Genomic DNA, 27,762 nt, shown 5'->3' with positions numbered 1-27,762 from the left:
ACACACCAGTGTGAGACAGAGGTTTGGCTCTTCAGGCTTGGGTAGCCACGTTGGCTCTGACAGGCTGTGGGAGCTCTAGCAGATACTTATCCAATGTTAAACCACAATCATGGCTGTCAGAAACTGTAGACATCATTTTTAAGGACCACTGATTAAGACAGTTTATTTTCTTTGCTGGATTTTTAACTCATGCAAATGCCTTACAAATAAAGGTGCCCTCATTCTATGAAGTGAACCATCTGGAGTTCTTTTTTTTTTTTTTTTAATCCACAGTGTTAGAGGTCAGGAGGAGAACAAGTGTTCAGGGGAGATTTGGAACAACTAAAAAGGAATGAGAAATATGAATTTTAAAAGAATTAATACAAAAGAGGAATTCTCATCCACAAAATGAAGTTCCATTATTTTACACAAAAAGAAGCCATTAATTATTAAATACATATATGCTGGTTAAATCTGGGTTAATGTGCTGATTTTGGCTGGGATAATTTTCTTCACAGTGGATATTATGGGGCCATACTTGGCTGAACACAGGGTTGATAACCTAGAAATGTTTTTGTTATTGCTGAACAGCACTTACAAAGAGCCAGAGCCTTTTCTGCTTTTGGTATATGGCCAGGCTGGCCAGGATGGGGGGGGTGCATGGGAAGCTGAAAGGAACCACAGCCAGGACAGGCGACCCAAACTGACCAAAGGGATATCCCAGACCATGTGACACCATGCTCAGTCCATAAAAGGGGGGAAAAGAGGAAGGAAGGGACATTTGGAGTTTGTCTTCCCAAGTCACTGTTACACATGATGGGCTCTCCTGGAGATGGCTGAACACCTGCCTGCCCATGGGAAGCGGTGAATTCATTCCTTGCTGTGCTTCTGTGTGTGGCTCTTGCTTCCCCTATTAACCTGTCTTTATCTCAACCCATGAGTTTTCCAGCTTTTACTCTTTGAATTCTTTCCCTGATCCTGCTGGTGGGGGAGTCAGCAAGCAGCTGCCTGGGGCTTGGCTGCCAGAGGGGATGGAAACCACAACAGTTCTGTACAAAACTATTATGGCAGTGAGAGTGATGCTACAGAGCAACATTTACTGGCACCCTGAAGATTGTCCCAACCTGCAAAACTGTCTTAATTGTGCTTTTTTTCAGAAAGAAACGTTTTGAACAAACAAATTATTTAAAGCTTATAGTTTAAAAGGTACTTCTATTATTGCAGCATTAAGACTGGAAACTGACTCTCCCAAACATTTACTTTGTATCAATCATTCAATTTCATATTTGATTATGTTTGACAACTCTAATGGGGAGCTAAACACTCCGATCTGTTGCTACTGTGATTTCTGAGACAAAAAATATGAAATAACTTTGAAAATGACAGATCAGGTTCACTGGCAGGCTTGTTCTGCTGAGCTCAGCAAGAGGGAAAGGCTGCCTGGTATCAGTCACCCCTAGGGGCTGGTCTGACTTGCACTTGCTGGCAAAAGTCCTTCAAGGACCATCTGCCAGCAAGGACAGTGGGGGTGGGCAGGGGGGGAAATCATTCATGTGCACACTCAGGTACTGCCAAGTCCTTCCCTATCCTCAAAAACTTCAAAGAGTAGAAGCTACCACAAGCAATACTTAAGATGTCAGTATACCAGGTTTTTTATTCTGTGGAGTCCTCAAAATAGAAGCACTTCATCAGAAGAGACACAGAGAAGCTACATGGAAAGAGAAGATAAAAACTGAACAGATAAAAGAATTTATCTTTTATAAATATCTTCAAAATATTATGCTTGTCATCACAGAACCATGGTCAGCATTATCAAGCACTGCAGGATAACTGCACTGAAAAGACACATCTCAAAAGGCTTATTGGAAAGGCAGGGAGACACATCAAATACATACAACAGATGTTTGCACACTAAGCTCATGTCCTCAAAATTGCTGATACAGGTCTATTTATTTAACTTACTACTATAAAAACACATAACAAGCTCAAAGCATTCAAAATAGAAGTGCATAGCAGAGCTGCTTATCTTCCAATAAGAGAACATTCTGCTTCCCTCAATCAGATTTAAAGAGGAAGATCAAAGAGAAAACATTTAAAATTAAATGCAAAACCTTATTCTGATTTGAGAAAATAAAATCATATACTAGAATTACATAGATATACACCCTTTACATATATGTGCATATATACATATTGCAAAGTTAGGGATTAATTGGCTTAGCCTGCCCTGTTACGTGTATCCATTCCATGCTCCCAGTTCTGTTTTTCTGTAAATGCACCCTTGAAAGCATCAGCTTATATAGAAAGGCAACAGCTGTTCATCTCTTGGCATGATTAGGATTTTCTCCCTCTGTGGTATTGGACAAAGAGTATGGTGATCATAAATGAGCACACCCTACAGTTTTCCTATAAAAGCCTTCTCTTCCTTCACACCATGCATCTCTGTCTCTATCCCACTATTCATCACATCTTTTAGACATCTAACATTTAGATTATTCTTGGTCTTCGACACAGCCCATGGAAACCTTCATTTGAAATTAGCAATACTGACTTCACTGAAATGTTTTGATTTCATACCACAGTGCTCTGTGCCCTCTAGCACAGTACCAGTGTGAGCAACAGTACCAGTTTAAAAGTGTGAGCAACAGCAGAGGTTCTTCCCTATCATCAAATCTTCATTTTAAGTTTTATGTTTACTTGGCGGATGGATGGATGGATGGATGGATGGATGGATGGATGGATGGATGGATGGATGGATGGATGGATGGATGGAAGGAAAGAAGGAAAGAAGGAAAGAAGGAAAGAAGGAAAGAAGGAAAGAAGGAAAGAAGGAAAGAAGAGAAGAAAAGAAAAGAAAGGGAAGGAAAGAAGGAAGAAGAAGAGGAAAGAAGGAAAGAAGGAAAGAAGGAAAGAAGGAAAGAAGGAAAGAAGGAAAGAAGGAAAGAAGGAAAGAAGGAAAGAAGGAAAGAAGGAAAGAAGGAGGCATATTTGGTTGTCCAGACAGTGGCACTGGTGACACACTGTCTGCAGACAATGTAAAACAAGTTCCTCTTCTGCACAGAAAATTCTAAGGTAACCTGTAAGCCGCAGTCAGGTGAGAAGCAGATGTCCTTACTGACACCATTTATAAATCTCTCCAGGATGGAAGAGGCTTTAGGTTGGTTTTATGATGGCTTTTCCTGATTTGTTGGTATCAGACACTCCTCCACCCACATTTCCATGCAGTTCTACAGCCAACTGCCCGAAACCTCAGTTCAGCTAAACTGTCTTAATTCTTTTGCACATCAATACTACAGCACTGATGCTGTGAACAGAGAGAAGATTTGATGTACTTAACATTTAACACAGTAGCATTTTCTTCATTCATATCCTGTTCCTGTGAAGGGAAGTCAAGGGCAGAATCAATGTGTGGAATAGATCTCTATGACACAGCCTCATCTCTAAGCAGTTTCAGCACACAGACTCTATGTAACCAAGTTAATAGCATCAGCAGAGTATAAATAATACCATCATTAGGAAGGTACTAGAAAATAATAATCTCTATCAGTGTGAAACCAGCAGCACTACAGATAAAAAAATGTTATTACTTGCAGGCAAGGCTCAACTCAATTTTCTCCCCAGCTTCCTTTACTTTGTGAAGTGCTCAGCTCAAAATCAGCATGAGATCTGCTCAGAACTTGTGTCAGATTTCAGTCCAAGTTACAAGAAAACACATACTTGCACTATCCCCAGCAGAGATCACTCCACACAAGAAATCCCTGTACACTTACTAACAAGTTCAATGGAAGCAGCAGCAAACTCACAGTTCACTCATCACAGTCACTGCACTGCCAGCTGTAAAACCAGGAAAGGCAAAGTACAAAGGCCATAACATCAGTTTTCTTCTGCACAAGCATTTAGCCAGGAGGATATTTTATGGGGAGGGAGATGCAGAAGAAAGCAGGGGAGGGAAGGAGGCAGCAGCATCAGCAGTAACCTTGCAGCACCCACCCTCCAGGGCTCCCAAAGCTCTCCCAGTATCCCCTACACTGCTGGGGACAGCACAAGACATCAGCCACCAGGCAGGAGTGGGGCATGACACAATACTGAATCAATTACTTCCAAAGAGATCTTCAAACTCTTCCCAACCATTCAGAAATTGACAGCCAAATCTCAATTCAAATAAAGAAAAATCACACCTACCCAAAATTCTAAGAGAAACACGATGCCAAATACCTATTTACAATTAAAGTTTCCTTTCCAATTACATATCAATTCTTCTGAATGTTTTTTCATAGTTCTGGAGTTTAAAGAACACTGTCCCATTGTGCTCTACCTGACATAAACAGGCAGCCTTCACTCCAGCACTCTTACAAAATTAAGTAAACTAGCACAGAGACTCCTTTCTCAAAAATCAACAATGTTGGTGTAAACACTAGCAAAAAAAAAAACAACAAAAACCCCTCAGAACTAAAAAAAAAACTTAAAAAAGCAATTGCTATCCAGAATAAATGTAATTAAGTTATCTCCACAGCTTCCAACATAAAGAACAAACAAGGCATTGCTCTCCCAACCTAGTCACACACTGCCAGAATACGCTTTTCATTCTCTCCTACTTAATTATCAAATTAAGCTCTTTTTCTTTTGAGCAATATAAATGGCACAAGGTCATCCAGCACTTAGCACACAGATAGGATCTGATAGATTGTTACAGCAAAACCTCTAAATTCCATCTAACAACTCAGCTTGTAAATTCCAATCAATTTCCTGGGATTTTAATCACTGGATCACTGGGTTTTTTTCATTACAGATTAATAAAAATTAAGGAATTGATTAAAATTTAAGTGCCTTTTAAGATGCATCTGTCCTTTAAAACAAATTAAGTTCTCTTCTTCCTGAAGCATGCTCTTAAGTATTTTTTATAAAAGAACATATTTCCTAATTTGCTTCATCTCCCTGTAAGAGCCTACAGTATTTGATCAAGCAAAAGAAAACACACAAAAATCCACAGCCTCGTGGCACAACAGCCATTTAAGTGCAGAAGAAATTCACTATCAACTCCAAATGTACAGTACATGAGCCTAAGAAAGAAACTGCAAACAAACCTTCCTTTTGTCCCAGAAAATCTCACAATTCTGAGATCTCTATATTTACTCTGAGTCTCTATATTTACTCTGCTAATTTTTCATTTGCTGCATAATAAAGTAGAAAAAACTTATGGAAAATTTAGATTTCACCAGCCTCAATGCTCTTGAGCTGTTAGGTCTCATCAGGCTTCCTAGAAACTGAAGAATGACAAAAACAAAAACCATGGGATTTTGTAGTTGATCTTGTAGCTTGACTTTGTGAGTCAGGATTTTATGGAATGCAGAGAATGATGAGTGTTGTCATTATGATAACTAGATGGCATTCTCAGAAGGCTCCAGAAAGAGGATTAACATTCTGTATCACCTTTTCATTTTTTGTCTGCATGTCTCTTCCTGCGTAAGCGGCATTTGTTTTGATAGAACTGTTTTCAACATCTGACTTCAAATACTCTGCTACAAGATTAAAGGTGACACTCCCAAAAGCAATTTCAGTAGGCCTAAATTTTCTAGGCACTTGAAAGTAATTAAATGGGTGAAATAGTTATTGTGGGACTTGGGGGACTATTTGCTTGTTTTTTCCTTGCACTGAGTCTGCTATAAATACTTATTACCTGCATCACTGGAATACCCAAGATCTAGGGAGGGTTGGCTTTATGTGTGCACAGAAAAATGTATTCCTTGCCCTCTAAGAGCTCACAGCAATGGTTCTGCAATGAGTTCCATGTGTGGCAACACTTAAACCTTCACAGATGCCATAGCATTGCTGTAGAATACTAAACAAATTTAAAACCAAGCATTTTTCATATCCTCTGTTATGCAGCTGCTCATTGCTAATGGTATCTTGTCACAAACTGCTGGACTAAAACTGTGAACCTAAAGACTAATAGACAGTAAAAACAGTCCTTCATGAAACCTAGAGAGGCAAGTGACAAATTCCTTCCTACAGTCCCAATAATTCTGAACAATAACCTGACAGAAGCCCGTGATAACCATATGATAAGTCTGTGAAAGCAGTTGTACAGCCTGATAGTTGAGCAATGAGATTTCATTTCTCATAGCTTTGGTACTTTAGTCTTCCTTTTACTTACACATGCCAGTGGCATAAAGCTTTGATTAGAAGGCATTTCCTCCTGCTTTATCTCAGTAATTTCTAGGTGCCTCAAATAAACACTTCCTTTTGAACAACCTAAGATTACACAACTCTTTCGAGATCATCACAAACAGAGTAATGTACTTCACTCTAACTCCAAACCTACTAGGGAAACACTTTTCAAGTATCGCCAGAAGACTGGGAATAAGCAAAGTCCTTCCTGCATCTATTATCAACACAGATCTATATTATCTTCACAGACAGTAAGTCAAAAAAGGAACAACAGTTTAGCATGGAGGTTTCACAACTGTTCAAAGACCATACATTATTCAATGCGAACCTAAAGTGTTTCTTATCCCTTGTTTTGCAGCCTGTTTCTGACACTTAAACTCTGTCATCTAGTGGTTGGTGATAAAAAAGTTTGTAAATTGAGCCTGAAGCCTCAAACCAATTTACTGTACCTTCAGGAAAATATTTATATACATTCTTGAAAGACTGGTTTAACCTTCCTCTACTCCCAGTCCCTGGGCAGAAGCTCTGAGAGGCTGTACAATCACTAGGATATAACTGGAGGTAAAGACAAGTTGATAAAGTTATTGTTGATGTTTTTAAGATAGGGATCTGTAACTATGAACATCATGCAAAGCCTCTTCCCATGTAAGCAGTCCCAGCAGCAACAACAGATTTGTTTAAGTCAGGACTCCAGGATGAGGAGTTCTGGACGCTCTGGGCCCTTTGCTGGTTTACACATGTGCTGCTTTAGATCACCACCACTCAATGTAAATGTGCAGAAAAAAATCAAACTGTATTAATTAGTATTCAAAGAAAGCAGATGCAGAGACAGATGAATATGTGGTCTGAATAAATACTGTGTGAAGAAAACAGTCTCTATGACCATTCTTGTGTTTGTCCTAAAAATGTATTTTTGTACTTGAATTTAAAATAATGTCTATTATAAAAAAGGTTTAATTGTGACAAGGTATATAATTATCTTCAAAGGTTTACATGGCAGAGAGGGAGGTTGGAGCTGAATTCTGGGCTTCAGATCTGAGGGAGGCCAACTCTGGACCTCTCTACATCTTTGTCAACATCAGTAAGAGATTAGCACTCCGCACTGCATTCAAAAGAGCTGAAAAAAATCAAATCCACATGATTTAATGGCACCATACAAACATTAAATAAGGTGACTTCTTAGCAAATGCCCTAATGCCATGCGTTCCCATGACAAGGATTCTCAAACTGTTTTCCACTTCATGGATCAATCTCAAATGACTCTCAATAGGACTTTGTCATTAATTTTAATTATGAAGAGAAGTCCGTAGCCCCTGCTACCTGGTAAAAATTTTTTAAAAATTTAAAAGTCAGGAACTGTTTTAGCTGTATACGGAATGAATACTACTCTGATTCATATCCTTTAAAGTTAAAAAATTAAGAAATCCCTTCAGGAAGTCTACTTTGACTAGGAAAATTAACTCTTCTTACTCTATGACCTCATGGAAACAAACAGGAACAATGTTAAATTTATACAATTATTGAATTGTGCTATAGTCTCTTGTTATCACTCCTGTTTACAAACAGCCATAGAAACAGAGTTAAACAGTCTTAAGGGCTTCAACTACAAATTACAATCAAGGCATTGCAAATCCTTCACACAGCATTTGAAATTAGAAAAGTAATTCACCATGACCCAACAGCCTAGCTAAGCCTCTGTTTCCCATTTTCTCAGATTTATTTCTGTGTTGAAGAGATGTAAATTTGGCTGAAAACAGAATACTTCTCACCGTATTTGAAGTATGTAGTGCTTAACTCCAGGAATGTATAGGGGAATTAATTTGCCCAAGTGGTAAGCATTCATGAGTGTTGTTCTGAAAACCTGCATCAGTCATTAATTCCTCTCACAAAATTTATCACATATTTGTGGTTTGGATGACTACTCCCTTCTGTAACTGCAATACACACTCTTTATTTTCATATAGTGTAGATGTTGCATGTCTAGGTTTAGATAGGCAGATTTCATTAATTGTAAAATAATCTAAAAAGGAACATTAGTTTACCAGCTTAATTGATGTTAATATCTAAATTACATAGTAATTATGTAAAGAGAAATGGTTAAGATACGGCTTTGCAACAGAAACCTAATCATTCATTTAGATACTGGAAACCAACATACACTTTCTTATCAATTTCTGGTGCATTTCAAAGCATGCCTCTTGGTATAGTGCCCTACAGCTTCTCTTGCACACAGGACTGCCACCAGTGACTGCTTTTCTGTGCCACATTTACAACCAGGCTGCATTCAGTTATTCACATGCCACTTCCCAGACGTGTACATAAAGCATTGACAAAGCCTTTAGCAACAAAACAGTGCGAAAAGAAAAAAAATGTACAGGTGCCATCCAGCCACAAAGAAATATCAAAATGTGACAACAGTCGAGCAGAATAATGCAACCTCAACGAATCCAGCCCACGCTGCTTTACGACACATGAAGTGATTATCTGTTCAAGACTGGTGGCTCACTCAGGACAGGGGCCAGCCTCCATCCACAGCCCATCCTGCAGGAGCCACTGCCCCGCAGCAGCCTCTGCACACACAGAGACTCTTCCACCCACTCACCTCCAGAAGTGACTTCTTCAGAACTGGGCTGAGGAGCATTGGCAGGACAGTGTGGGGAAGCTTGCATTGCTGCTGCCCTTGCTATACCTGTCCTGTGGAGAAATAGAGGACTTAATTTCCAGGGCTGTCAGACAGCACCTTCCACGTTACAAGTGACGGAAAAAGAAATTAATTTGAAAATGCCTGATTTGAGCAAGTACATTCTGGGATGTGGTGAAGAACTCCCACTTCCTATAGAAGTATTTGGATTACTTTCACATCTTGCTGGAGCTCCATTTGCAGCAAGCTGGATTCTTTGGTTCATGAGCTGATGATGCTCAAGCTGAGATATGGTCATTGAGAGCCAATGTAACTAGACAGTCTAAATAAAATAATTAAGGAAATAATATTTAACATAATTTCTCAACTCTGACATGAACAAATAACCATTGAGTAGCTCTCCCTTCTACCTCCTTTTCAAAATGGCAGTTTTCTGCTCTTTATATGTTTCCTTTACAGAAACCATTACTACATGAATTACCTAATAGAGGAACAGTTATTTTGCTTCTCCTGTCCAACCCATTTCATAGAGATACTTTATTTTACTTCCACATTAATCTACATAGGCTTACCACAGGAATCAATCCTAACAGAGACCTTTTTCTTTTTTAAAGGAGAAAAAGAAACTTTCCACAGTTTTCATGGTTTCCAGCTGGGGCAACAGTTTTCAGCCACCAGTTTTTAGTATGACACATTCAAATGATTTGTATATCCCAAAGTGCAGTCCATTAGAGAGAGAGAGAGAGAGAGAGACACAAAAATAACTCTATCTGAAACACATGAATAAATGATTTTTTTGAGCATGGTGATGAATGCAATGTTTTTTAATTTCCAAACCAACTCTTTAAAGACCTACTAAAACAAGTGTGTTTGTTCCAAAAGCGATCCCTCCATCTTTCAGGAGTGCCGTGATGGTTTTTGGTTTTGTTTTTCTTTTGAGGAAATGTCAAGTTTAGACACCAAGGACTGGAAGCTAATGATCAACCACTTTTTTCTGGTATGAGTGTGCACTGAATACTGATGTTCACAGGCAGGAACAATTTCCAATAATTAATTGGAAAAATATCAGCCTTCATTGCATTTGCTTAACTTTGGTCAACAGCAATGTTAATCTTGCAAGTGAATTGAAAGACAAGACAAAGCCTGTACATGTGAGGTTTATACATTATTCAGAACTGCTGAAAAGCATGGAAAGCAAGACAAGAAAAACATGATTATAATATGGCAGAACAACTCTACTAAGGAAAAAAAAATAACCCCAAAAACCCACACATTCATGTATTGCATCTATTACTTCAACTGAAGAGTAAATGTAGGGGTAAATAGAATTTTTCACTTCTTATTTGGGCAAAACAGACTCAAGCATCAATGACTTAAAAAAAATTCCAGACAGCTTGTTTTCTTCTTTTTTTTTTTTTTAAATTTACAACTGCATACTGTTTTTCTCTGAAGTTTCCAGTTTCCAACATACTAACCCATTCAAAGCAATGAAACAGTTTGTGTCTCTCAATATCTGCTAATTGGAGTATAATTATAGCTGTTTATGAGCTATGACTATAAACAGACTTTGCCAAAATATTTGAAAGAAATCTCCAGGAGAAATAATAACTGGTCACATATATAATACCATATCTAATAAATCCAGTATATTTAAATATAAAATAAGATACAGCAGGTTGGCTCAAATAAATATGATTGATTAATTCTGTCCTGTTCACCTTCTAAGAGAGTGATTATTTTCATCATTAACAGGAATTTGAGTAAATCTGCTCCTCTTCTTTGTGTGACAAAAACAATGAGTATCAGAAAGAAGCAAAATGAGAAGAAACTGGCAACCTTAGGTTTTATGTGTTGCCTAAAGCCCTCTCAGAGTCCCCAGAAGTTCATGACACATAAATAATCTAAATATTACGGTAACAATGCATTGATAGTACTGATCAGATCTCCAGAGAAAAGATTTCAAATACTTTGAAATATTTGCCAATATCTTCTAATAATCATTGAAAGGACTAGAACTACTAATTCATCTACTCTCCCTGAAATGCAAACTGGTAAATTCTAAAACTGTGGGGAGGGGAACCACTACAATTGAAAGCAAGAGCTGAATTAGTCACAGTGTGGATTTTGGTTTCTTTACTTCAGTAATCTACAAAGATACCCAGGCCATAGTTTTCACACTTTGAGGGTACCATACATTTATTTCAGAAATAAATCTTAAGTATTCAAAAACAAACACCTTATGCTTAAATGCTTCAAGAAGTCTTTCATTTGCTTACATCATCCTGGTTTTCTCCCCACAAATTACTCCTACAGTCTACATTGACATATGTACACCAAGCACTTCAAGAGGCACTTTAACCATATGGGAAATTTCTAATAGGCAGGATCACTTTCACTGTCTGGGAGAGTAATTCATGGAATAAAAAAAGAGAACAACTTTGTCTTAAGGAAGACACATTCCAGAGATTAGTCCAATTCAAATAGAAAGCGCTTCCATGACAGAAAACTATTTTTAGGATGAATATGCATCCTGCCACCAAATCCAAGCTAGAACACTTCTTCTCCCTCAGTGTTTAAATCTTATGTAGAACGTATCATGCATATAAGAACGAATACAACCCTCAGACTGACTTATCATCTCCACAAGAAATTTTCCTGTGAGTCCTATAGAAATAATTTGATTTTTCTACAGTTCATCTTCCCTTTGAAAAATGAAGAAAACCCACCTTTCAGTCTCCATGACCTGGACAAAGAAATGGTGAGCAGTACATTTTGTGGGCCTTTACATGAATGAATCCATGCATCTATGGCTACAGCAGTGGATTCCCAAGTGACAACATTCAGGTGGTGCTTGAACATAACCTTTCCCATTCCCTGCAGGTGTAAGAGGACTCTAGCCACACCTGGTTCTCTCCAACCAACCTACAGCTGGTGAAATAAAATAAAACCTACAGCTGAATCATGTCAGTCATCACTGTAAAAGAGCCCATACTTAAATCCCAACATCCAGAAGTTATACTGCTGGTACTTGAACTTTAATTGATAGTCTCCACAGAGAACATAAAATGGCAGTTTCAATATATACTACATGGTATGGTTTTGCTAAGAACCTATGATTTTTTTTTTATGCAAACTAAAAGAATATTGATTTCTTTCAAGCAATTTTCACCATTGCTATTTGAGTTACCAGATTAAAATGCCCTCTTTCTCACTAAGAAAAGAATCAACAAGTCTTTCTTGAATCAGAAATGCCTAATGGCTATTTGGTATAAATGTCATTTGGCATAAATTGCCAATTGGCATAAATTGCCAATTGCCAAATGGCTATTTGGTATACTTCAAACAATCTTGGTGGTAACCAAAAACATACACTGATTCATGAAAAAACATACAGAAAATTCACTCTAGTGCCAGCCAAGCTTAGGGTATACTCAGTATGCACTGTGGACTGCAAGACATCTAAAAACATCCACAGTGATAACTAACATTACAAACTTAGTGCTTCACTTCCAAGTTACAAACTAAGGGAAGGCAAGAAATGTCCAAAAAAAATCTATATAGACTCTGAGTAACTTCAGGAGGTTCAGCAAGAAGTGCAAAATTCTGCACTTGGAGCAGAAGATCTTCAGACATCTGGCTGAAAAGCAACTGTCTGGAAAGGACCTGTGGTCATCCTGGATGCTGGGTCAAAGAGCCAACAGTGGCCTGACATCAGCAAACCATGCTGACCCAACACTAGGAAGAAAGTGACCAGAATAAAGGGAAATCATGCTCCACTCACCCCTAATGGGGCTACATGTTGAGCAGTGAGCAAGAGTTGAATGCTCTTCCACAAGTGACTGAACCAGGTTATGATGAAGTTAACCATTTTTTAAAGACTGATTAAGTGAAGCAAGTAATTCTGCACGTGGCACACAGTTTTTCTTCCAAAAAGGTCAACTGTGCAAATTCTTCAGCCATAGTCTGTTCTTTTATAGTGGCTTAATCTTTCAGGTTTGTCCTCAATCAGGGAACTCTGGGATGCTCTTAACAGGAATCACCAGCTACAGAAAGTCCCCTCATCAGCTTAAGTGTTTACCTAAATGTTCTGCACATAGCTCAAAAATCCCTTTCTCTCTTTATGACACTGTGAACTTTCTGGAATCTGTAAAAGCATAACTTAGGAGGATAATAGGAACCTAACAAATTAGCACAAACCCAAATGGACAAATGAAGGGAAAAATTACTGTTAAGACACATTTTTAAGGTTCTACTAGACACAACCCTAAAAATTATCTCTAGCAAAGAAAAACTATTTAAAGGCTACATCTATGGTACTGACATTCATGAAATATCCTGCAATTTTTTTTCAGAGAGATTTAATTATACCTTTCATACTACTCATGCATTTAAAGATCTTCTGGTTAGCATTAATTTGAATTCTATTGCCACTTAAATTAATACAACTTAGACACATTTATCAGCCCTTTAAATAACAAAGTGATGTGTCCAGGCAGCATATTCTTGAAAAGAGGAAAAGACATGCAATTAAAACCTGAGCTGCAACTGCTTTACATTTCAGAAAGTTAAAAAGTAGCCTGGAGCAAATTACCTCCAAGAGAAAATCTGGAGAGCAGTTTTGCTTCAAGCAAAGACTTAACAGTATTTAAAAGAAAACAATATGCAGTATGAGTAAATCATATAGCAGACAAAAGGGGCAAAGAAAAATAAATGGGTTGTACTCAAGTTAGTATAAATCTGAATGCATTAAGCTCCTAAGGAAACTTGCAAGGACAGTATTAAGGTCACAGCATTCAACTTATAATTTTAACCCTGATTTTAACCTTAAATTTAATAAATCATATTATGTATGAGAATTTTCAAGTAGATTTCCTAACTCATAATGCAAATGAACAAAATGATAACTAAATAGCTACAGCACAGCAGCTACAGAAAACCTGTTCCTTTGGCTAAAGGACAGCATATGGTTTACTAATGAACAGAATTGCAGTAAATCCTAAGAAAAGTAACAAATCCATATAATTTTAAGTCCCAGAAATTTTTGTGCTAAACTGCAGAATGTACTTACATTTCCTGACAGCAGTAAGAAAATACAAGCTTTGTCGATTCTAACAATTCAGAATATGGTAGATGGAGTTCAGCCACATTTTCATCTTTACCTACTGCTGTCCTAAAAACAAAGCCAGCAATGGTTCTGAATATCAGAAGATTTAGCACAGTCAATTTCCAGAAAGGCTTTTGGTGAGCACTGAGATAAACTCTTCAAAAAAACCTCTTCCAGTACCAGGGGTTATAAACTACATCCCCACACTATATTACGTAGTACTGAAGAGAAAAGTAACTAAGGTTACTGTACAAAGTAGTAAGCACAAACAGATGCAGAGATTAGGGCAGATGAATATAGATGCAGAATAGATGAATAGATGTTATAGATGCAGACTAGATGTGGAGGTGAGACACTGGAACAGGTTGCCCAGAGAAGCTGAGTATCTTCCTTTAAAGTGTTCAAGGCCAGGTTGGACAGGGCTTTGAGCAACCTGAGCTAGTGGAAGGTGTCTTTAAGGTCTCTTCCAACCCAAGAGATTCTATGATTCTGTAAGATTAAAATCGTGATTCAAAACACAAACAAAATATGTGGTTCGTATACACATATATTTTTCTGGACTTACAACATGTACATGAAGCACAGCCAAGTAAAGCCTGGATCCCATCCTGCTCCAGCCAGTGGCAAGTTCTCAATAGACTTCATTAGATACTAAATTACAATTACCCAAAGGCTGTTAAAAACCTGTCAGGATATTAAAGATGACTTTTAGAAACATGTACGGTAACCTGTGTGTCCCAACAAACCTAGGTAGTGCATTTCTGTTTTTTAAAACTTACCAGAGTAAAAAAATAAAATTAAATTAAAATAAAAAAATCTGTAATTTAGTCACTACCATTTCTATAGTAGGATGGCATGGGGGACTGAAATGTTAATGGTTAGTGACTCAATCAACCATTTGCAATAGCTGAGGGTGCTTTGCCATGGTTAGGTTTGCAGGATCCCAGCCCGGGGGCAGAGGGGATGAGCACACACCAAGAGAGGCCACAAGCTGGGGTCTGAGCCATGTGAGGGAGAAGGCAGGTAAGAAGCAGAGGTCAGAAAATGCTTTTTATCACCCTTAGATAACAGGCACAGTTGTACAGCTTCTCCCAGGGCATTCACAGACAGGTCTGAAGGTTTCCATCGCTTCTGATGGGCACAACTGGCTCAACCACTCTGTCATGAGAGGCAGCTGCTCTGTCTTTGAAGGTGTCATAAACCATCAAAGACCCCCAGAGTGCCCCCTGCCTCATTTTTGGGGCCTTCCACCAGAGGACGGCATGTGATCCACAGTGTTACATCAGACAGTGTAAAACAACTCCCAGTAAGGGAGAGATGTCTGACATAAACATGAACATTTATTAACCCATTGAACTTTGTGTTTTGGGGGCTTCCCCCACTCCAAGCTGATCAAGATAGATATCATCACTTCAACTAACAGACACCAAATAACAACAATCAAATCTCCTTGCTAGATGGGTGGTGATATCTTTCCTCTCCACTTATCCAATCTTATCATTTTCTTCTCATTCTTTCTTTCCCTTATGTATTTTCTGAAGTGGTACCTTTATACTTTTTTAATGTTATATTACTACAGGTAGACAAGAACCAAAATGGCTACATACCTCCTTTCCAAGGCAAGCCCATTATTCTAAAATAATCCCTACATAAATATATCTATAATATATATTAAAAAACAGTCATTCAGTGTCATTTCATTCTAATCTGCTGCAGGAGATCAATTAACAAAAACCTCAGCCACCCTCACCTTCAGGGGTGAGTAATAACAAAGAGAAAATGCCATTAGCTTCTCCCTTATCATAACATTATAAAATCCTGACCCTGTCCTTCAGCCAGGTCTGTTGATATGAATATTTTTAACTGGGATCTTAACCAAGAAGGATGCTAGACTTCCCCCCAAAAACTCCTTTTCAGTAAAATGGTGCAGAAGAAGGGACTCTTCACATTTTAAAAAGACCTTCCCCCTCCACCTGAGGGTCATCTGCAGATCAGTTAATCAGGTCCAAGATGATTTTTAGTCACATCTGAGTACTAAGTGACACTTACAGGTCTTGCCCTCACAAGATTCAATGGATATACATACAGAGAGCAGAAATAACTTGGCAGAGAGTACTAAATGAGTTGTGGTTTTGGCTGGACTCCCCTTTTATTTTAAATAAAGCTTCTTGGAACTCAAACAGTAGCAAGCACTGCAGATGAAAGCCAAGTATCATTACAATCAAGTCAAGCAGCAAATGGAAACGGAGTAACTGTAATCAAGGAAGGAATCCTGTGTCCTTATTTCTCTCCCCAGCAGTGCTTGGATCTACATATTCTTGATGTCTCTGAAGTCTGAGCAGGGAGTATGACTTCCAGAGAGAGAAAATCTGAGAATTTAAAGCTTGAGGGTACTGCTTGAACAGAGATGCAACAGTTGCCTTCTGGCAGGAAATAAAGCTGGCATGGAAATTTCACAAAAGGAATTAAAAGATGTTCTGGAAAGCAGCCAAAAGGAAATCTAAAGAACTTCAGCAGTATGAAGACATACCAGAAGCACATTAAAAGGAACTTCAAGACAGACCATTAGGTTTAAGAGTTAAGGTTACCCATCTGTTGCCTGGGTAGAAGGTTGAGTGAACCAGGGGAAAATGTTAATTATTCCTGTGAGATATTTAGTCCAGAAATATTCATGCTGTCTTACATAATTTCCAGTCTTGACCACATGTCAGCTGTCAAGGGGAACAGATGTATTTTAGATTCAGCCCAAATTCTGACCTACAGGAACTGATCAACGTAGGCCCCTTTCTGTTCTTCAAGTCTGGGAAAAAAGACTACCTGACAGCCAGTCTGACAGCTATCTGTGAGTTAAAATATCTTAAATACAGATAAACTATAGCTCATGCCTTATATCACAGTAATTGTTGTAAATACCTGATATAGGCATGAGTAATCAGTTATTTTACAGAAACATAACAAAAAGTGGACAGTTTTTAAAGCAGCTAGTTTTGAAAACAGAAATGGAAATCCATGGAAATTATCTGAGTAGCCCCACAGCTGAAGAGATGAGCTCTGGGAGTTTTTATTTGTAGAAATGTTAAAGGGATCTGTTGGACTACTGCTCTTAAGAGCTATTATGATGAACAGGTGTTTCACCCCATCTCTACTTTAGCCTGATGAGTTACTATTGAACTCTTTCAATAAACTCTGCTTATGCTTCCATTAATAAAAGCAGGTTTTGAATAAAGGAAAATCTTTCTGTGTTCCATCAGAAGGTTTCTCAGCGGGGCAAAAAACAAGGAAAAGAAAAAAAACTACTCTTTAGATAAGCTCACAAGAACCAACATTTATAAGCTAAAAGACAAGATTTTAACACGTTCCTTGTCCTTCCTTGGATATGTAAAGTAGTGAAGTTACTGTTTTTATACGAAAAAATTGTGCTCAAGTTTGCTTGGACTGTGCAGCAGCTCTCCTAGTGGCAGGTTCCACCTATAATGGCATGTCCTAGTTAAAATGTTTAGGTAACTCTTGCTGTCACATGTAGTCAAGTCCCTTCTAGTTACTTGTATTTATTTTAAACATGCAGGTAATTGGCACTATTTCCCCAATATATCTTGCCTTGCAAAATCCTTCAGGGTTTCACTTACACAATAAAATCTCAGATTATGGAGCCAATATCTGGACTGCAAAAACTCTAAAGACAAAATATAGGAGACTCTGGCAAGCTCTTTTATTCTTTTCCTTAATTGCAATTATTTGGATTCTATTTTTGTGTTAGATTATGTCTGTGCCCATATGCACAAATTTCTCAATGAAGATTTTTGGATCAAAGGTGACTTAGCAAGAGGTTCATTAAAGGCTTTGAAATATTTGCAACATTTCAGAAAAGAAGACTGCCAAAATGAGGAGTTTTCAAGAAAACTGTGTAAATTCAGCTGCTAAAAAGAAAATGATTGGGTTCAGTCATTAAAATGCAAAATATAGGAATAGTTTCCTGTGCTAACCTCAGTATAACTATATTCATCAAGTCTCATCTGTAATAACCAGGCTGGTGTTTGCTCTGTGGAATCCAGACTGCTAATTCTTCCCATTTACAACCAACAACTCCCTGGCTTTCAGGAACAAAAATAATTTTCTGTCTAAATATACTTACACTTAACAATCAGAAATTAATCCCTCTGCAAACAACTCTCCACACTGGCAATCACCTTTGTTAGTAATTATTTATAGTGCAGAAGCATCAAAGATTTCTGCTTTCACATTTAACATTACTACATTACTACCATTTCCCGGGATAGCTGTCAGACATTTTTCTAGTGTACTTATAGTTTGTATTTCCTCCCTTCCTTCTACTGTGCATAAATACTGCAAAAGCCTCCTAACAAGGTGGTTTTGAAGGAGCACAGCAGTAAGCTTCACTCCTCTGGAAGTCTTCACCATGCTGACCAAGCTGGTGCCCACTGAGCAGGTCACAGGGAGCAGCAATGGGACTCTGGTGCCAAATTTGCACCGGACAAGACAGCACTGACCATGGCCCCTGTGCTCTCAGGAGCAGGCAGCTGTGGTGGTTCCCTCCCTGCCAGCAAGGAACAAATGTCAACCAGGCCAAGCTTGCTGACATTTTCTGAAGAGGCTGGTGGGCTAACCAGAGCCTCTTCCCCTCTGCTCTGATACTTCCCATGCAATGGGAGTGGCTCCAAAGCAGCAGGGAAGGAAAGATGGGCATCCTAGGCTACAGATTCCTCTGGAGAATGGGCAATTTGCTGACAAAAATGGCATCCATGTCAATTTCAAACCAAATCCTCGATTTTAAATGCCTTGAAATTAATTTAAAGGTTGGAAAAAGTAAAAGATATTTTCAATAAAGCAATTTTAAACATAAAAAGCTGGGGAAAATCAACACAACAAAGATTTGTGTTGATTTGTACTCTGTACAAATCACATTCAGCAATAATTTCTGCACCACAGTTCAAAGTTAAGGCAACTAAAACCCTTTAATGGGATGTAATATGAATTCTTGCCATAAATATTGAAGTTTTAATATAATTGGCTAATTTGCAACATCATAACTGCTAACAGATGCGACTTGTTTGTTTTAAAACTAGCACCTTTTGTAACATTTGCACAGTAACACAGAAGGCCTGTACTCTGTTTCCCTCATTTTTTTAAATGCATGTGGAAGCACAGAAATGTCTACTCTATCAAGTAAGGCCACGCTTAATCATGGAAAATAAAATCCACGTTCAAGGAAACAGATTTTCAGAAAGCTGCAGCTCATCACCACCACAGGTGAAAATCAGAAGTCCAAGGACACTGCTGTCACACCATGGTGGAAGGAAAGTTCTGCCCCAGTCAGAGACAAGTGTCACTGCCCTGAGCAGCCCCGTCACACATCGACCAACAGGTGTGTGATCATTTGGGACTTGAAGGACAGTGCCCTACACACCAGCTCCTACTGCCTCCCAGGGCTGAAACTTCTCCATGGCCATTCCAGGACATCCAGATTCACATTTCAAGCAGAGCAGCTGGAAGGAACACAGGCACACCAGAAACATGCAGTAGCAGTGATCCACAAACCTTCTGTGAGTGTAGCATACTCTTGTGTACCAACATGCACAAAATGTTATTCATATTGTACCTGAGCAATGAAAATAACCATCATCCATATGACTTTACTGCACTCTTAGTAAGGCATTCCAGGAAATTCTGTAAGATGTAATAATTCACATCTACCTATTTCAAAGAGGCTGCATATGTGAATTCCACTTTGATCTTCACTGCTGATTAAAGAGAATATACTTAACCTAAATCTTCCATTCAAAAGAAGACTATAGAATACACATCTGACTTCATCTTGTACTGGTTATTCCCATATCACAGATCTGCATGCAGCAATAACAGAGATCAAATCAAGCAGGGTGTCAAATTAACATGTAGCATAATGAAGAGTCTCATGTGCTACCTTGGCAGTCAATTCAGGCCTACACTCACCAGTCCACTGTGCCTATTTGTTGAATTTTTCTGATTTATTATTATTATTATTGATGTTATTAGTTGAAATTTTATTTTTATCACAGAACAATGTAGAAATAAAGACATTCTATCAGAAATAATTTATGAAATAATAACAGATTCTGATTTACAGCTATACACTTATTGAAGACTTTGTGCCAGGTTCTATCATAAACTGAAACCTCTCAAACAGTCCAACACAACTGGATGAAAGTCTAAAAATAAATTATTGCTAATTGGTGACCAGCTTGTTGCTTGAAAACTATTTTTTTGTTTCTATTTTTAACATCTTAGAATAAGGAGAAAAAATATGGAGTCATTAAAATCTGAGATAATGAAATAAACAATCATTTAATTCAACTGAGATGATCTTTATTTCTACTACAAACTGGCAGAGCAGGTTATGGTTATCTTTAATGCAAACAGCACTACCACAGGCAGCATCAGCCTCAAAATTTACGCAAATGATGTTATTTTTTACAGTCACTGATTATTTGCAACACCAGAATCACAGGAACAAAAGCACTGCAAACAGGAAGAAGTATGGTAACAGTAACTAAGTTCTAATCAGACTTGCACTGAACTGGAGAATAATAAACCAACCCTCAGTCTTTTACTTTTTTCTGTACTCTACATAAAACACATAAATGTCATTATAATACAGATGTTTGCATCCTTTTCTTCTTTTTTTTGTAACAGATGGATCAGTGAATATGAGAGAGACAAACACTGCTATATTTAACAATACAGATCCCAAACCCTGTCATATTAATAATTCACAAAAGTCACTGAACTGCATGGCATATTGTGCTGAGGTTTTTATTAGGAATCAAATTTCTTAATGTACATTTTTAGTATTTGTCTTTCACTGGCAAAATACAGTCTGCTTTTATTTGCTTTGAAGCAATAATAAAACAGGAAAAAGAGCTTTTCAGCCAGGTAACACTCCTGAGAATAGGAACTCTCCTACCATATAGAAGGCTGCTTTGCTCAGTGAGGCTTTTGTTCTTGGTAAAGAGTTGGGGAACTTTCACCAGGAATAAGTAAAATATACCACACTCATGACTAAGGGCAAACTCAGCATTAACCTGAGAACCTTGGAAATAGTTGATCAGGAAGGTGCCTCAACATGGCTAGAAGTTAATTTAAAACCCTTTCTTGTTTAAAAAATCCCAAAAGTGCCCATATTAACTTTATCTAATTTTTTGAGATTATTACCTTTCCCTGGCTACAGGGAAATTAGCCTGAACTACACTGAGATTACACTTTGAGCAAAAAAATTGTGTTCTCTAAGCAGACAGTCCTTGGGACAAAGCCTTGCAATGGTGATTAAATAAACTGTGGATGGGAAGTTCCAAGGATACAACTAGTAATGATGTAGTAACACAGGGTAAACAGTAAGGATGTATTACCTTTTTATGGCTGTAATAAAAGATAGTTCTTCATTAAAAAATATTCAGTGTTATTGTATAGATAAATATTGTATATATTGTATATTTTAAACTGATAAGAGCAACATCTACCATTCTCTAAATTCACCATTTAAATATATGATGTATTGCTGAAATGTCTAAGGTTTACATGGAAAGCATATAGAAAATATATTGCTAAGTACAGTTTTCATAATGATAAATACACTAAATAAACTTCTCCCACAGTGAACTGACTCTACCTGCACTTTACTTTTACATCATTCAATACTTTTAAACTGTCAGTTTCAACTAGAAAAAATCGAGCTTCCATGGATTGTATTTCTATGCCCATGGTTATCTTACATACACATTGCAGAGCTGATGTCCTGAACTTCTGGTTTTAAGGTTTATATGTAGCTCAGTCTATTGCATATAACAGCTATATAGTTAAATATTCTATAAACATTTCTATTTATAATGTTTCTAGTCTGCTGGCACCTGGAAAAGCTCCAGAGTGCTGCAATTATCCTCTTTTTCAGCTCCTTGTTGTCACTGTCATGGAAGGAGCTTGGCTTTAGCTAATATTTCACATGGTCCTTTTCTTCTGTTAATACATCTTATTCACTTCTCCAGGACCTCTAGCACTATACAGCAACCAAATACATTTATTATTTAGATGGTGAGTGCAAGATCATCTGCTGATTACATATGCATGCAGAGAGAGCCAAGGCTGCCATCAGATTGCCTAAGGGCAATCCACCAAAACCACTGATCCAGCATCAGAGATTTATTCCTTGGCAAACAGGAAGATTGCAGCCCAGCCTAATCACACTTGGTAAAGCTTTAAGGGTACATGTGACACTGGTGAATAACTGCTGTGTGGAGAACATGACATTAAATGAAGAGCCAAACCCAGTTAACTGCACACCTTTGAAACGTCTCCTGCAGCTCAGAGTGGCTTGAAGTGCCCTCTTAGGATGGTCGAACAACCAGTCCTTAAAACTCCTTGAAAAGGCAGGTCTTCTGAGGAGGTAGTAACAAGTCAACACTAACACACTTTTGCTCTTCAGGAAAGCTGGGAACAGCAAACTGAGAAACTCCAAAATCCCAGCCTAGGATCAACATCCTAACCTCAATCCTGATTTATGATTTCTTCATCAAGTACATTTGGCAAGCAAAATAGAGACAACAATATTATGAGCCTAATAAACGTAGCATGAATGGAGTACTTTGAATGTGTAGCTGGTGCTGCATCATGGCAAGCTGACAGTGTAATTCACTCTGGCTAAATCCATCCTGCCTTTTCTGGCTGTTAGAGAATTGCAGGTCCATGTCACCCGTGCAGACATTGCCTTAAATATCTGTGCTGTGCAGATCCAAGTTTTTGGTTTTCCTGGTTGCTGAACCCCACATCCAGCTGCAGGTTTGGGTGAGTGAGCAAAGGGACAGGACTGCAGTGCAAGCCAGAGTGGCAGCAATGCTCCAGCTCTGCCTCTGTGGCTGCACCCAACTAAGCTGCACGAATAAAGATTACAAAGTCAGCAACATCACTTGGATGGAATAAACCTTACTAATCCAAATCTTCAAGGCTACTCACAACATTCATCTGAATATCACTGTGAATAAAAGAACCAAATCCATGCACAGAAAGACATAACCATATCCTGTTTAACAAGGGGCAAAGTCATGCTTTGACAAGGTTTACCCCTGTTCACCCTCAATTCAAGGAAAAAAAAATAACACAAGTGACTACGACTACACTAAGAATGAGTAATAATTTCCAGGGTAATTCTAAAACTGTTTCAAAATTATTTCTGTAAAAAGATTAAAAAATCATCAATATTCACAACATAAATCCTGAATTGCTGGAGGTTCAGAAGAAGAGTTACCTCTTGTACTTTTCTTAATAAGGAGAAATCAGTGAACTAGAATGACCAATGGAGAGCCTGAGCCAGCAGTGTGTTACTTGTTTGCTATATTCATCCAATTAATACCTCAGGTATTCAGGTCTGATTCAAATTATATTTGAGATATTTATGAAAGAAAAGATCATAAATAAATTTCTTTTTGGCAGATGAAAATTGATAATTTCCTCTATTTTTGATTACTGAAGAAGAGAGATACTAACTTTTTTCATTCAAGCAAAAAAAAGAAAAGCCCTCAAATCTGTTTTTATTATCTACAGAGGACTTTTCTCTACAATCATTAAGAAAAAAAGGGTTCCTTTATCCTTTATAATAAACATTTCTCATTTTATGATTCAATATATTTTGTGCTGCGCTGCTAATTCTCATAATTCTTCAATATCATATTTTAGGGTATTAATACACCATTAACATGATTAACTTTTTCACAGAAGTTAAGCCATATGGAACCAAATGGAACAATTTGGCCATATAATTGTATAGATAGTGCAGGTCACCTTCTGCCCCACTGCACCAGTGCAACTCCACTGGCTCCACTTGCATTTGCAGGCCTAGACCAGGGGAGGGACTGGTGTCTCTCCAGAAACTGGATGTATAAACATCTTTTTATTCCTTCCCAAAACAGAGATACTCCATAAAAAGGCAGGGATCAATTCATAGCTAGACTTTTCTGGATGCAACCTGCAATACGTCTTCATTGCCAGAGAAGAATTTCTCCAAATAAATTAGGGATCATGGAGGTAAAACACATCCTTTAACACAGTTTGGCAAGAATAGCAAATTTTGCTCATTATTTCTGTTAATTGTTAAATCAGTAAAATACAGAGTCATGGGATTAATCTAACAGTTGAGTAGGAGTGGCACCATGGATTCCTGCAACTTTTTGTCCCTACCAGGAGCACAGCAACCACACCAGGCAATTCACTGCTCAGAATCAGATCCTGTGGGGCTGATCCCAAGGCCCTATGACAGCAAAGTGTATCAGCAGTCCTGTCAGTTTTACCATTAATCTTACACACAGGTAACACCAAGGGAACTCTAGGACTGAAGGACATCCTCTGCCCTCTAAAGCACAGAAGCCTCCTTTATCCCCCTTCCCCCAGATCACAATTTTCTTGCTCTCTCCCCCACAGACTCTGTCTGTACAGTAATGAAGGATCATGTTTCTCCCATCCAACCCATCTTCTCTTCCCGTGCCTCTCCTCTCTCCTCAGTGCTCCTGCAGTTGCTGTGGAAATAACACATTTTACTGACCCAACACCTCCTGGGCAACTGGTTCCCACAGCTGTGGTGCAAAAGGCAATTAAGATAAAACACAGCTCTGCAATGAATCACAAGCCTGAACAGATCTCAGAGGTCATCTAGTCCATTCCTCTGCCCCACGGGAGGCTCAGCTATCCCCATGTCATTTCTCACAGACATCTATGTCACCTGCTTTTAAAAACTTCAGCGATAAAAATTACTCAAGCTCCCCTAGGCAATATATCCCAGTGTTTCACCACCTTTGCAAAGAAGTTCAATCTTTCCTCACAGCTCATTTTTTCTAAGCCTCAGATATTGTTTCTCTCTTTCTTTACAAGCCATACCAGATCTTTTCTATTTTCCTCACACAAACAACTCCAATTAAAGCAGTTTGCTTCAAAAGCTACTTTTGAAAGTGATCATTGAAAAATTTGCTGTATATTGCAGTTGGAATTAAATCACCTTTTTCCATTGTGCAACCATAACATAATTTTAAAGACTTTAAATGACAAAATTATTCATGTTCTGCTTGCTTTAATGCCACATTGTAGTTGTGCACATGCAAGAGGAGAAACAGGGCCAGGTAGTCACTGTTGTCATATGTGTGCCTATAATGCCTATTATAGTATAATAGTTACAGTATAACAACAAATCAAAAATTTGCTGAGATTTAAAAACCAATTCAATTCTCCATAGTCAAGGTAAAGCCAAATTTGTTACAGATAATCCCAATGTCAGAAAATAATGACCTATCAAAGAGATGAAATTTGACTTTGCTCAAGCAAGCAGTTTTGTTAGGAACACCTTCAGTCCACAAGCAAGAGCAGAGCAAATCAGATTTGGCTCACAGCTTTCCTATACCCTGAATTCATATGTCATCTGACTGTCTGGGATTTTATAAATCACTGAAAAAGTAAACCAGGTAGAGAAGTAAAGCAATGCTATAGTTAACCTACATCTTCATGATTTATTGCTGGCTTTACTTTCCTCAGTGAATAGCTACAGGAAGAAAGTACATATAAGGGTTAGAAATACCTCCTTTAGTAAATTAATGTAGTCTGCTGCATGGAATAGCAAGGACAGAGGACACCACTTACCAAGACTTTAAAACTGTGAAAATGAGATAAAATTTTGATTATTCACGAACAACAAGGAATTGTAACTTCTGTAACACACTGGACACCACATAAAGCATTTCTTCATTTTAAATGGTGGATTACAAAAGTCAAAGAAAAACTTGGATTGGACCCCAAAGAAGTATAACAAGGTAACACATTATTGCCTTTCCATTGTTGCTACATACTGCACTTAATATGTCCAGGACCAAATACAAGGCCTGTGAAAGGACTGCACGCCTTTACAGTTGAGAAGTCTTAAAGTTCTTTCAAGGAACCAAATCTTTAAACAAAAAAATACAAAATCCCACAGAAGAACAAACAAAGCACATTTAAAGCAGCAGTTTAACTAATGTATTCATTATGCATTTTTAACTAAGTGTATCAATGAGAAATTAAAATTCGTGATGCTCCTCTTTGAGCATCTGAAGGTCTCCTTGGAAAAATTTCACAGATAAATCCATTCCCTCATGATTTCCAAGAGCTTTTAAAAGGTGTGGCAATGTCAGAAATAACAGCTGTGAAGAATTCTATTACACCTGACAAACTCTGCATTCCCAACAAGAATTACACTAGTCAGAGATGAAAAACTAATATTTTGCTACTGAAGATTTCAAGAACAGATGCCAACATATTTCATGATGACTTCTGATCACAGGAAAAATATAAAACAGGTCAGCATTGATATTCAAATTGTATTTTTACCCATTTCAGACAAGCCCCTCCATATGCAATGACAGAAGAACATCCAGTCATTATGATGCAAGTATCAAGTGAAGATAAAACATTAGAAAAATCTAACACTTGTCCCAGCAGTCACAAAAACTACTAAAAATCTCCATCTAATTTTTAGAATAGGACATATAGTCATGACATATAAAAGAAGAATATGTGTTTGAAAAATCCACCATTAATTATTTTCCTCAGATCACAAAACAAGAGACTTGAAAATTCAATTTTTAACATTGCTGCACATCTGAAATTCACCATGTATCAAGTACACTGCAGTAATTATACTGAGCATTTTGCAGAATCCAAGGCATGAATTTACAAATTTAAACAAAGTTCCTTCAAACAGGTGACCACATCTCAAAACATAAATCATCATTCTGAAAACAAAAAGAAACAAAACTTCAAAACAAATTTGAAAATGCACCAAAACATGAACCAGAGTGCAAAGAATGTCCTAGAGGCAAGATTAGCAAGCAATTACACCAGTCACTGGTAACAGTTACAGTATACAGCATTTTTAATTTTTCTTCTGAAAAATCTGCCTTGTGGTCCTGGCACGACAAAAATCATCCTACTGTTTTCTCCAATCTAAAACAATTCAAATCATCAATAATCAAGAGAGCATCAGCTGATCACGTTTCAGGATGCAGCATGGGAGTATTAAGTGACTGAGCATTGATCAAATGACAACAGAATCTGGAGACTGTGTCTCAAGGAGTATTGGCTGACCCTGATGTTAAGTATGTTCCTATTATATAAGCCTACAGTGAGTTACTATTTCTGCTGCTGAAAAGTGCTGTTAAAACTGCACATACAGATATATTTGCAAAGTCAAGCACCTACAAACACATTTCTCCTGTTCAATCAATCTTAAAATGGCCTACTCTTAAACCAACTTTCTGGCAAGGAAATACAGACCAGTACCTGACCCAACCATTTCACATTCTCAAGGTAAATTCTCTCAGCATTTAAGGTATGTCACCTGCAGGAAAATTCCTTTTAATGTAACAACCTACAAGTCACTGAATGATTTAAAATGAAGGTGTCTTTTCTTTTCTCATGTACCTTGCACAAGGAACAGAAAGCAAGCAGCAGCATTTCAAAAGATGATGCTTACATATCCCTTCTAAATGCCTTCTAAATGTATACAGTTCTCTAGAGAACAATCAACTGAGCAATGTCTGTAATGCTCAGGATATAATTACCAAAATGAGATGCATAACCTTCATTACACCAGCAAACAGTTAACTTTACAGATTATTTCTCTTACTTTGGTGCTCTCAAACCTTTTTTTTTTTTTTTTTTTTAGTAATGAAGTGCTTCCAATCTTCTACATTGCAGCTACTGAGCATTCAATGCCAGGTGCTGCACACCTCACTAGCAGAAACTCAGCACAATGCAAGACCTTCTCCAGCCCGTGTACTTTCATACACTGCTGTAGCATGACAGAATG

The 27,762-nt window shown here is 37.9% G+C and overlaps 1 protein-coding gene across 10 annotated transcripts in view; it reads right to left on the bottom strand.

Annotated features, from left to right (window-relative positions):
* The window catches only part of PPP2R2C (protein phosphatase 2 regulatory subunit Bgamma), a 189,129-nt gene that overhangs the window by 105,070 nt on the left and 56,297 nt on the right, over positions 1 to 27,762 (bottom strand). For 4 of the 10 annotated variants that reach the window (XM_064711752.1, XM_064711749.1, XM_064711748.1 and 1 more), the window contains one exon: positions 8,750 to 8,841. The exons of 4 other annotated variants lie outside the window; for them this stretch is intronic. Coding sequence is in view for 4 of the 6 variants with exons in the window: in XM_064711749.1 (XP_064567819.1) it covers positions 8,750 to 8,816 (67 nt within the window). In the remaining 2 variants the exon portion in view is untranslated. Of the gene's footprint in view, positions 1 to 8,749; positions 8,842 to 11,514; positions 11,544 to 27,762 lie in introns of those variants that run through there. 2 more of the 10 variants (XM_064711745.1, XM_064711754.1) reach the window with 2 other exon arrangements.

Source organism: Zonotrichia leucophrys, chromosome 4 (genome assembly GCF_028769735.1).
Source record: "Zonotrichia leucophrys gambelii isolate GWCS_2022_RI chromosome 4, RI_Zleu_2.0, whole genome shotgun sequence".
In the NCBI taxonomy this organism is placed as follows: domain Eukaryota; kingdom Metazoa; phylum Chordata; class Aves; order Passeriformes; family Passerellidae; genus Zonotrichia; species Zonotrichia leucophrys.
The sequence above is the reverse complement of the archived record's forward strand: the minus strand, read 5'-3'. Positions and strand labels throughout refer to the sequence as shown.